Here is a 12483-nt window from a genome sequence, read left to right as displayed (position 1 = left end):
GGATATGTATTTGCACAGAGTATGGATATGTATTTGCACAGAGTATGGATAACACCCACCAAGAGCAGTCCCTGTGGAAGCTCGTTCCCATGTGCTTCGCTTTGAGTCCTAGGCTGAGCTTTCCTGTGTAAGGCTCCCTATGTAAGGCACCCAGAAAGGCTCAAGGCATTTCCATCAGGGTGCAATGACCAGGGTTGTCATCCCCTGCTCCCAGGATGTCCATAAAAACCCCAGCATCTCAAGTCCTCCCTGCTCTCCTCTGGCTTGAAGGGACCAGCAAATCCAAAAGCTGCTGCAGAGAGCCAAAGAGGCAATGTATGCACACACACTTGCACATGAACATCCACTTTATTCCTTCACAAAATCAGATTAAAAAGCTATGGATTCCTAGATGATGTAAGTAAGTCTGAACTATTAGCTGGTACTGCCTCCACCTATGAAAGAAACCTCATTTGGAGAATATAAATAGTTTTTAATCTCAGAGCCCAGGAAACAGTTTATCTCAGCAAAACGACAAGTACTTTTGTCCCTGGATTCTCTCTCTAGCATCTTTCTCTCCACATCTCTGCAAACTCTTTTTTTTTTTCTCCATTGTGCAGCACCGGGAATACATCACACAAATATGCATGAGCATGACTTCTTTATCCCAAGACACTTGCAAACATAACAGAAAACAGGCCAAAAGAACATATATTTTACTCCAAACTAAGCCATTTATATAGCCTCCATCACTGTGCCATCCATCCAAACACTTTGTTAGTCCCAGGATTTGTGCGTCCTTATTATTGTTTTATGAAATTTCATTTTTGTTAGTCCCATGACTTCTGTGCAACTTTTTATTATATTAATGAAATTTCATTTCCTGTCATCTGCTGGGATTGTATTTCGATGGGAAGACTTGGGTTTACAAGTCTGGCCCCAAGAAGTGAGGTGTAAAAGACTCCACTCCCCAGTGGGCAGTCTCAGAGCCCCAGATCCAAAGAGATCACAACCAAGCAGAGGAGGCACTTCTTGCTTCCAGGCTGTCCATTCCAACTCTAAAGTTTGCTCCCCCTCAGAGAGGGAAGTGAACTGGAAGGTTCCAGCTCCCAAATCCTCGCTCGGCCAGATCATGTTCCTCCTTCTGCACTGATGGACTAATAGGTTTCAAAAGCATCTCAGTTCTCTGGCTGCAGGAACCTCTAGCAAACAGTTACCGCGCGTATCTGAGACTTGGATGTTTCTTAGCTTTTGTATTCCCTTTTCAGGGCTATTTCCCCTCCACTGCCTCTGCATTGTCCATGCAACGCTACATTTCACAGAGGTGCTTTGTTTGCCCTTGTGCTTCTACCTCCACCACCCCGGGTCCGGTGATCCCGCAGCCCCAACAGCTGCCGAGGCCACCTCCGTATCCCCCAGCCACACGAGCCAAAGTCAAAAGAAAGCCAGAAAGRGGATCTGACATCTGTGATCCCATGTTAATGAATGCCCTCTCTGGAGGAAGCAAGGGAAGGCAATGAGGATGGCACAGCGCCAGCCTCCACAAGCTTAGCCCAATGACGCCAGCGAGCCGGGAACACAGCACGTTAGAGCCCGCTCAACAAGGGGCTTTTGTTGCTGCCTCTGCTGCAGCCCCTGCATTGTGCGCTCGGCAGGGCAGGCATTTCACAGCTTTGCTGTTGGCTGTATCAGTAGCCGGGTCGTAACCAGGCTGGCAGCTCTGGCACGAGTCCCACGCGAGTGTCCGAGGGGGTGCCCCAGCCGGGGGAGCGCGTGGGACCAGTGCGGACCCTCTCCCAGCACACGTGCCTCCAACAGCCCCAAGACACCGTGGCTGCTTTCTCCGTGGAGGCAGGTGGGATGTTGCCTCCTTTGCAGCCAGTTACTCCRCTTGTGCAGACTGACAATCCAGACAGCCTCAGGGGCACCTTCCAGACCAACCTGATTTCCAGCCTTGCCAATCCAAGTGCTCTTCTCTAGAGCATCAACTTTCCACTTAACTGCTAGGGGATGYGGGAGGAAAGAGAGAAGTGCTCAAAGGGACTCATGAGGCACTTTGGATAACACGTCTAACACGAGCACACAATGTTCCGTGTYTGTGACAAAAACAACAGGAAAAAACCTGCTCCTACAGTCCTGCCAAGCTGAGATTTCAACAACAAGCAGCAATATATCAGCTGGCTATGAACAGTTCCTGATTCAGGAGATGAGGCACTTTCCCAAAAAGACTCAGGGTTTGGACTTCTTTCTTGGTAAACAATAACATGTTGAGTGCCATACAGGGTGGCTCTTGCCCAAGAATTAAATGATAGCGGGTGACCCAGAGGAAAGTACAAGCTCAAAGGAGATGTGGGGCTGGTTGCCAGTTGCATTGCATCTAGTATTCAGGAACAGAACAAGGCAGAACTTCTATGTGAACCTGAGGAGAGGAGATCAGGATCACTAAGTAAAATGATTTGGTGATTTGGACAAGGGCATCAGTTCATGAGCTGGAGGAGGAAAACGAACAACAGACCATTAGCAAACTGRAATGGGAGGCACTAGGGGAAAGAGCCATCCAGCATGCACAGGGCAAACAAAAGTTTGAAAGAATAATTGCCAAGCTGAGACCATCTGCAACAGCTCYGCTGAGACCTGAAGGAATGTAAGAAGAGAGATGGGCTCTGAGTTAAAGGGCCTGCCCTTTAAACTCTCCTTTAAAGGAGCTAAGTAGAAGAAATTAGAAACTTCATTTTGGAATCAGTGGAGAGGACTGCGATACACCCTGAGGGGGCCAGAAGCAAAGGMGCTGTAGCTGCCAGGACAGGCCACGGCCAGGGTACCAGTAAGCATCTTRGCCACTGCATGAGGATGGATGAGTTGCATTCATGTCATCAGTGAAGAAATGGCAAGGTTTGGCAACAAGCCTGACACAAGGAAGGGAGCTACAGGCTAAAGATGTAAAGCCTCGTACCTCAGCCATTGGCATTGACACTATTTTAGTGCCAATGAGGCTTTCAGAGGTTAAGACTATTTTCTATTGGCAAAAGAAACAAGCAGAAGAGACACAGGGCAAAGTAGAACATGCAGAGCTGCTTCTTCGTGCCAGTGATAGGGACTTAAGGCTGTGCAGGGCATGACAGTCCATGGGGAACAGAGCTCAGGTAGGAYAAGCAGTCAAAGCACAGAGGAGACAACCTGCTGGACGCTGCAGGGAGATGGCTCAGTGGGAACAGGGGACATCATTAACTTTTGCTAAGGCCAGCCAGCCCAGGAAGCTGCCTGGCAGTGCAAAGACTGCAGATCCAAGGAAAGCAAGGGGAGCTGCTGTCTGCAGGTGCACGCGGAGCGCATGGGCACCGRCCATCCTCGCCCCGACACAGCCCCATCCACTCGCCCCTGGACGCCGCACAGCCGCCAAGGCCACAGCGGCCACCAGTTCTGACAGGCCACCCACGCTGGTGCCTATGGAACCGGGCCTGGTTAAAGCCAGAGACGTCTTCCTTGATTTTAAAGATATAATTAATCTCTGCCAACTCTGCCTCTCTAACTAATGCTGCAGATAAAACTTCTAGAAACTCCGCAGAGCTATTGTTTAATGTCATAGCTGGAAGATATATAGCAGAGCAAAGAGGGGAAAAAAGGCTTTCCTGTTTAAATGTTTTTGCCTCTCAAAAACCGGACCCATCATTGCACACCTCTAGCTTCCAGGAACTCAGAATATCCACTAACACGCTTATTGGAACCCCTCTGAAAACATGTACATCTGTTCACCAAGACTGGCTACTCACGTAATGGTTATTTTCCTTTGATTCTCCCACCAGTGTCAAAAATGCTACTTTGCTTTTTTGTATTTTTATCTCCAAGTCCCATTAGTGGCAAATGCCCAATCACTTTACAAGTGTTCTCTGACAAATCCCACCAGAAGGCGCATAACATCATCCCAGTTTTACAGTTGGGGAAATTAAAGCAGAGACAGAGGTTAAGACAGCTAATTGCCTACGGACACAGAGTGAGTCAGTAGAAGAGCTGGGAATTGATCCCAGGGACCATGTCTYCCATTCCTCTGCTCCACCCACCAGTCAGTACACCCTTCCAGATGGTTCCTATCATTGGACATATGGACTAAATATTGCTAAATTGTTGTAGAAGATTTGCTATTTAAATTAAACTCTTGTCTTCCATCTCCATAGGGTGTATAGAGAAAGCTTCAGCCAGAATCCCACCTGGACTCACKTGGGAAAGTCTCTAAAGCAAAGATCTAAGCAAGCAAAACAGATTTTCCAAATCCATCAACCTGCCCTACAACTCAGACCCCAGCAAGGCCAGGAAATAGACTGCACCTCATGAGTCTCTGAAAAACTGCTTACCAAGCCAGTTTTCATGATGGTGCAGGCAAAAACCACCGAGTAGGCTGCAAACTACTTTATCCTGTGAAGTCTCTTCCTTCAGCCTTCACTGCGTGCCACCAATGCCCCCAAAGCAGAGATACCAGCAGAGGCACCAAAAGCAGATGATACACACTGGGTCACTTTCCCTGGGCATTAGCTTCAGCACAACCCCCCTAAGAAAACATCACTGAGGCTGGGACACCAGAGAGATGAGCTCTACATGCAAGTGTCAGATCCCTTCTCCCGTTTTTATCACTACCAAAACCATCTGAAACAGCTCTTAAGTGGATGYTCATGAAGCAGAGGAGGAAACTTGCCAACAGAGATGCAGCAGACCATCCATACCACTAAAAGACCTGCCAACTCTCCTAGCACGGACCTTACAAACACATAGTAGCATCTCATCCTCATTCAGAGGAGGATTCAGATGCAGTGTGGCTGCCTTTCCAACAGAAAACAAAGCAACTTCACATCTTCCTCTGCCTCTGCAGCCAGGGCAACATAGAGGGAAAATCATCTGTCATCAGCCCCACAAAAAGCCCTAATCCAAGTATGCACTCCTCTGACTGCAGTCACCTCAATGCATGGGCAGAGCAGCAGACTCACAGCTCTTCTGGAAGAAAACTGTGGGTGCAGYTTTATGCACTGACAAGGAAATATACTGCCCATCATTAGCATGCATGCATGCTCCTTTCCACATTAACCTTAACCCATGCAGTTCAGAATCTCCAGCCCCCTTATTCTGTTGTTCTCTAAACAATAAAATGAAGAAGGTTGGACAATTCTCCAGAAGGTTTTGCACCAACACCAACAACATAGGAATAAAACCATAACACCTTTCCATGTGTGCTATAAGAGCTGGGCAATCCGGGAAGGAGCCTCCTGCTCGAGGAAAGCAACTGCACGTACCTTTCATCCCAAACTTGGATCGCCGGCCATACTTGTTGATCATAATAAAGAGGACCACCAAGAGGACACAAGCAAAAGCTGCCAGCCCAACTGCTATGGAAACCTGAAAGGAACAAAACTGAGAGTCAAGGCAGAGGAATTTAGGAGTCTAGATTGGAAATGTAGGCATCTCCTTGCTCMGTTACCCTGCTGGAGACTCATACCGCCTGCTGTGGCCACATGGGTACCGGCACTGGAGAAAAACGCAAGTGGAAGCAAAGAGCTTTGGAACATCTCAGAAGCTTCATGTGAGGCTTCCACTAGTGCCAGGTTTGAGATCTCTCCATCAACAGTACCATTTGGGCAGCACTTGGCCTCTGATTCCTGCTACAGATATCTGTAGGAGGAGAAGACCTCGGTTTCCCTGTCTTCCCCAACGCCTGCACCTTCCTTCATCCCGTGACATCACCATCCTCCCTTTGTTATATCACCCACCATGCCATGATGTCACAGCAGCAGCACTATACTAAGATACTGGGAACAAGCAAGACCAACAATTTTGGGTTTTTTGTTTTGTTATTGCTGTTTGTTTTAATATCAAAAGGATTCCTGTCTCTACCCAAACGTACCTCAGGGAAAAAAAAAATGAGGAAAAGTAATACAAGAAAACAGACAAAATGGAATAGAATTGGTCTCCACTCTCCCCTGAAATATATGTGTTTTTTTTTAACTAGAGTCTCCAACAGCTCTTGACTTATTATAATTTTTAGAAGTAATATTTATGCTACATATAATATTTATACTATTTGTACTACTATTTATACTACAACAGCATACAAAGTCCTTCACCGGAACTATGTCAGTATGTGAACATCGAAAAGAAACTCTTGCTGCCCTCAAGGGTCTACTGTCCAAACCTTTTTTTTAATATTTTTGGATATTTATTTCTTCAAGCCTTTACTCAAGATACATTTGCTGCACTGCCATAGACAACTGCTTCAGTATTTGGCCAGTACTTCTCCTGTACCGGGTCTTGTGTTGCATTTAAGCTTTTTCTTTTTTTTTAATACAAAACTGTGTTTTGTCATAATTGAAAATGAATATTTAACAGAGAAGTTATTTCATTTTAGAGCAGCTTTTCCTGCTTCTGATATCTTGGCTATGACTTTTTTTATTTGACCATATGCTATTTTCATCCTCAGCTTATATTCTGTGTTGCATATTTAATAATCAGTGCACATTATTACCACAGTGCCACTTTCAAGGTTTTCATTTCAAACATAAGAGAATTTCAGCTGCATGAAAACTGAACCCAAGATGGACTGAGTTTTGTTCATTCTGTTAGTATTTAGCGGGTTTTATGTTCCCCAAGCTTTCACAAAATTAGAGTAATTACACAACATGCTAACTCTCCTTCAGTAGTTGAACACCCAATGATTTTCTTTTTTCTAAATCTACCTGGAATCTGCCAATGAAAGAAATTCTGAGATCTGGTAAGCCCTGAAATCCGGTGAGGCTTTCTTTCCTTTTCCATTTGCRGCATGTCCTGCAGAGCAGGCAAGAAGGAAAACCGGCACTGGCAAAATTAACTCAGCTAAATCTGTGGTCCTCACGGGGCTAAACGTAACTGCTGGATATTTCCAAGAAACGGGCAATTGCCTGTTTGTTTGTTCACTGGGTGCTKCTTTTTTCAGACTGAGAATTTCTGACCCTGCCAGCAGCAGCTTCACAGGATGCCACTTTTCAAAGGGCTGCCTAGTTCTGCATTGCAAACCCAAGAGGCTCACATGGTTCACGTCAATATTTTGCTTGCCTGCTGCAAGCCACAAAACCCTTCTGATTCTTGGCTCTTTTATCACAAAGGAAGATAACTTACATGAAAAAAATCTCAGTACAGCTACTGAGTTAGCTACCACTAGCAAGARGCACACCCAGTACAATTCTGTAAAGACGACAACAGGACTCACCCCAAAAGTGTCCTCCTCTGGTTTGTGGGTGACAGTGATCGGCGGGGTGGGACTCACTTCATAATCACCGACTGAAACCAGAACACCAAAGACACAACRTTCAGCACACATCCCACAGGACTCGCCAGGCACCAGCACATCCCCACTTGCACCTCCCTACCCAACAAGACCCTATTCACCCCAAGAAGGAGCAGCAGCTTTTTGTTTCAGAAGGCAAAAGCCTCCCCTAGTATTTTGCTCACGCATGGAAGGCAGAGCTTCTCAGCAACCTCAGCTAATTTGTACTGGGCTTCCCACCATTCCCTCCAGGAACACAAGAATCACAGAGGAAAAAATAGACCAYCATGGGCAAGAAGGCACTTACTTGAGACAAAGTTATCCGTACTCTCTGTAGAAAGGACAAACAGAAGCAAAACAGTTAGGAAYGCACCAAAGAGTGCAGGATCTTTCATCATCCTCCCAGCCACAAACCACCACCCACACAAGCCCAGGAGGAAACCAAAACATTCCATAGTTTCTTCTGCTTGACAATTGTAACTGGAAACCTCTCCATGATGTGCCAGCAGGATGTGCTGGAGGCCATCATCTAGAGGACATTTGCTGCTCTGTGGGGCCTTGGCCTAGAAGAGGAGGACACTGCTGCAAGGCCAAAATGGAGAATAATAAATACCATGCTGTACGGAAAGTTAATCAATCCCACTTTCATTAGTGCTAMTACCAAGAAGGCAGCATGGTCCCCAGATGCCAGCCTTGTGGCCGGCTCTGTGCTCATGGTCAGCCTGTGCAGGGCTCTCTTGGTTCCCCAGGAGCCCTGCTTGCTTGCACACTTGCCSTGCTGTGATAGCAGAGAGGAGCTGGATGTGAACAGTTCCTTTCCTCCCCAGGAGTTGTCCTTCAGCTCCTCCAGCTGAAGCATGCCAGACACCCAGAGCCATCAAGGGAGAAGTTTTAGGGGCAGCGAGGATGGATGTGGAGGAGAGAGAAGCAAGCTTTGCCTTGCACAACACTCTTCACCTCAGCATAAAGCATTACAGGGAAAAGGACCACCTCCCGAGGAGGATATATCAGCTTGGCATGGCAGATGGAGAGGAGACTCTTCATAGCCCTCCGCACCCCACTGAGCCACCGTCACGAAGACTGGTAGCATCCGTGCTGGATGCCCCACTACCAGTCACTCATATCAGCAACCTGACTGCTTCAGTCTACTCAGCAGAGCTTACTGAGCTCCAGAGACAGCCACGGTCCCAGATGACRAGGTCTAAAGCTCTCAGTGACACTGTGTTTGCATAGGACGAGAACAATGTCAGCTTTCAGTTTAGTCACCCATGTAAGAAATTGAGCCCAATATTAACAGGAGTTTACACAGCTTTGCTGGCAGAGGGATGCTGGAAGGATGGTGAAATGTTCATATGAAAGTACGGCGGAGGTTTGGAAGGGAATCATAAAACAACCCCAGGGTGACAAACACGGCTTTCCAAATGAGGGAAAGAAACCTGAAAAAATATTTTTGTTTCAAGTCAAGCAGAAGCAAGTTTCCTTGGCTTTTTCTAGCATGAGAAAAGGACTAAGGAAGAAATATTTCATTCAGAGAGGGTTTTTTTTTTTTTTTTTTTTTTTTTGATCTATTAAAATGGACAGAGTCTAGTCATAAAACATTTATTTCTTTTCTGTTTTCTCCTTTCCATTTTTCTTTGCTGGACTAAGCAAATTCAGTAGAAATCCACAAAAAAATCCCCACTAAATCTTACCATTTTTGGAAGCATAAAATACAAGAACAACTTTTGGGCAGCTTGAGTTCTACAGAAACTTTCCAAAGAACTGAAAACTCATCAAGTGGGGGATAAGTTAAAGTCTGTGGATTAAATAAGGATAGGGTAGTCCATGGTATAAATGCCAATAACAACACGCAATGATACTTTGACTGGGAGCTGAAGCAGATCTGTCCTTGGAGACACATGCAGGAAGGACAACAGCTCCAAGGGCCACAGCATCATGGAGAGGCAGGATATGGCACAGCAGCTCCCATTCAACTGTTAATAGCACCCTTTAGCTCTAACTTGGGAAGAAAAGTGACACTTGGTACAGTTCCAATAATAGGGTGGCAACTTCTGGATCTAGACAATGTGTCCACAGTTGTTCTTCCATGCTGACCTGGAACTACGCTTTCATTAATGCTAATAATCTTTTTATAGAGAGTTACAGCAAACTTCCTGTATGTATGAATGTCACAATAGGTATAGGCAATAAACTTCTTGAATGAACCACATTGAGGAACCTTCAGTYTGTGATGTTTTTCTGGAGGAATCAACTTTCAAATGGATAATTATAAACATCAGCTGCATTAAGTGTTCATGTCACCTTTGACAGTGGATAGAGCGATGAAGTTCAAGGAAAATAATTTACACCTTGGATTGCACTGACAGGATCTGCCTGGATGAGGAACAACTTGGGACTCTGGATCACAAGGAGTAAAAGAAATGGGTCATTTCCTGCAAGAAGATGGCTCAGTTCTAGAAGCACTCCACACGCACAGCACATATAAGGTGTGGGTGAAGACGTGTTCACAAGGGCAATATTCTACGTATACTTCACACAAAAGGATTCTCCCACAGCCTTCAACACAAGAGGCTCTTCAGGCATTAGCATCCCTTCCCACAGCACTGTTTCCACAATTGCCTCTCCAGAACAATAGATTTGCCCCATCTTCTGGAGGCCCAGCACCTGCTTAGAGCTGTCCTCATTTCCCAGGCAGACATATTGAGTCACAGAAGCGGAACCTGACAAAGCTGAGACCACAAACCCCTGTTTCTCTACACCCACATACATTTCATAAGTTGCTCTTCCTCCCCAGCAGCAAAAAACATAAATAGGTCAGATAGCCAAAGAGGGCATCATCCTTGAAGCCTGAATACATTTTTTTTGCTCCCATCCATATCAGTTCATTTGTTCAATTGTCAGATCTTCAAGGCAGAGACTTAGGTTTCCATTTGTGATATCTGACCTACGGGAAAGCTCGGTATACATACACAGTGTGATATAAATAATAAATGAGACTACCATTGGTATTTTTCTATATTTAGAAAATGTCCTATTTTGCYGGATTTTCTTGGGCTGCAGGGTCCAATTTACAGCTGCCACTTTCTCRTGGTGCTGTTCCTGAAGGCAGCAGCATGCACGGCTCTTAACTCTGTGGCAGCCAGCACTGAGTTGCAATGCGAAGAGCAGACCAAGACCCAACCACACTCCTCCAKAGCCACTAGTCAGTACAGACATCTCTACTGAACTCTCCACAGCTAGATCTCCATGTCYTTGAAGATTTTCCTGCACTTAAGCCCTACCAATTCAATGGACACTTCCAAGCCATTAGCTAAGAAAACCTTGCAAACAGCTTGATGCCAAGCAACTTGTTGAACCACTGTCTTTTTCTTTTAGTGGGGATTGTTACCCTGAAATTGCATATATCATATTTAAAAAGAAAACAAATGTGATAGTACTGTGTCCAGCTATAAACATTTCAAAAAAACAGAGCCCAAAGAAGAAAAAACTATCCCACTTTTATCAAAAAAGTGGGCATCCTCTTTGGGGAGTTGTCAGAAGAAATCTAAAATAACCAACCTACTCTACACCCTTCTCTCTCTGAAGGCCCTAAAGGTCTTACTATATTACAGAATACATTACAAAACAACAACAATCTAAACCAGATAGTCTCTTCCTTCTCAGTGAAATTTAGCCTGACTTCCATCAAAGCTCAAGATGAAATTCTTYCTCGATATGAGGAAAGTAGAATTTCCTGCTGTTGAAGTGCTTTGGGAGCTCACTACACACAACTGACCAGAACCAAGGCTTTCAACACAACTTTACGCTGCCAAGTTTCAAGAGAACCTGGAACTCAGAGGCACAATCTTGCAAAGCTGCTGAAATCCCCACAACACTGAAGTTACTCTTGATACCTAGTGTTATATAAAACACTTCTTGAGTTCCAACAAATGTCAATTTGGATAAAACTATACCTTCACCTCAAGCTTGCTCTTCAAAAAATTCAGTGGAGGATTCTTCTTCGTCACCTTTCTGTGTTTTTGTGCAGTACTGATCACTGAGTCAGAGACTTGTTATGACATCACTTAAATAGTAGAATCCTATTTATTAGAAAAAAAAATCTAAAGATCCTCTCTTCCAAATCCCTGCTCAAGAAAAGCTGGCTTATATTTGGTTGCTCGAGGCCTTCAATATGTACAAGGATCACTAGTGGAAGCATATTAACATCCTTGGATTGCAATTGCAATGATATAAACAGAATATCCTACCTGGAAAGGGCTTTTCAAGGAAATGTCCTTTGATGGTTTGGTTGGCTGAGCCCAGCCGGTTGGTGGCCACAATTGTATAGTTGCCATTGTTGTAGTGAGTAGGTTTGTTGAAGAGCAGGCAACCCTCTGACACTTCCCCTTGTTGGTAGAACTCCATGTGGATGATCTCCGTCTCCCGGAGGACCTGGCCATTGTGCAGCCAGTGAAGAGTAGGTGCTGGGTTCCCATGCACTGCAAATGCAATGCAGTGCTCCAGGTGCAGCACTGGCTCCTCCAGGGTTAGGATGCGAGGGGGATCTAGCAAAGAGAAACACAGCAGAGTCAAAGCACCCAACCACCCACATCATCTCCCTGCGCACCATGGAAATTAAGACCACTGAGAGAGTAACCTCCAAAATCCTTTGTTYCTTCTACCTTTCCTGTAGAGTGCTAAGCCACAAGAATTGCTCCACAGAAAGATGACATGAACCATAGTCAGCTCCACTGGGCTTGTGAACAACAGTATGAGTTCAACACAGTGCTGGAGCTGCCCAGGCCACGCTAAGGCAGCATGTTATCATCACAGAGGACACTACGATGCAGCGCTCTTGCATTACAGGTTAGATGTGTGCAAGGTTCCTACAAGGGCTCTCCAGTCACAGCGAGCCATTGGCACTCAATCATTCAAGTAAAATTCCTTCAAAAGCAGTGCCTCCTTGGGGGTTTTGATTGCCTGCGTATTCCAACCACTGAACATCCTCCAGGGACATTTTAATTAAAGGTACAAGAGCAAAAAGAAGAGTTGAGACTTCTCCTGAAAAATTCATGCATGTGCATGGTCTTCCCTCACAAAACATCCCAAAAATTCAAATGCTGCTCCACCATCATTCTTGAAACCCAAATTACAACATCCAAGACTAAGGTCCCAAATCCTGAGGCTGACAAGGGACGAAACAGAAGTTTTGTGGGGCAAAAGAAACAAAAAGATATATGTAT

General features: G+C 45.3%; 1 protein-coding gene across 2 annotated transcripts in view; it reads right to left on the bottom strand.

Moving 5' to 3' along the window:
- NTRK3 (neurotrophic receptor tyrosine kinase 3) overlaps window positions 1-12483 on the bottom strand; it is a 207045-nt gene that overhangs the window by 127676 nt on the left and 66886 nt on the right. For both annotated transcript variants that reach the window (XM_026036300.1, XM_026036301.1), the window contains exons 8-11: window positions 11509-11805; window positions 7569-7592; window positions 7205-7275; window positions 5259-5361 (exon numbers count right to left, since the gene is read on the bottom strand). In XM_026036300.1, coding sequence (XP_025892085.1) covers window positions 5259-5361; window positions 7205-7275; window positions 7569-7592; window positions 11509-11805 — 495 coding nt within the window. The remainder of the gene's footprint in view (window positions 1-5258; window positions 5362-7204; window positions 7276-7568; window positions 7593-11508; window positions 11806-12483) is intronic.

The sequence above is a fragment of the Nothoprocta perdicaria genome, unplaced genomic scaffold, assembly GCF_003342845.1.
Source record: "Nothoprocta perdicaria isolate Ctin4 unplaced genomic scaffold, notPer1 scaffold_176, whole genome shotgun sequence".
Taxonomy (NCBI): domain Eukaryota; kingdom Metazoa; phylum Chordata; class Aves; order Tinamiformes; family Tinamidae; genus Nothoprocta; species Nothoprocta perdicaria.
The sequence above is the reverse complement of the archived record's forward strand: the minus strand, read 5'-3'. Positions and strand labels throughout refer to the sequence as shown.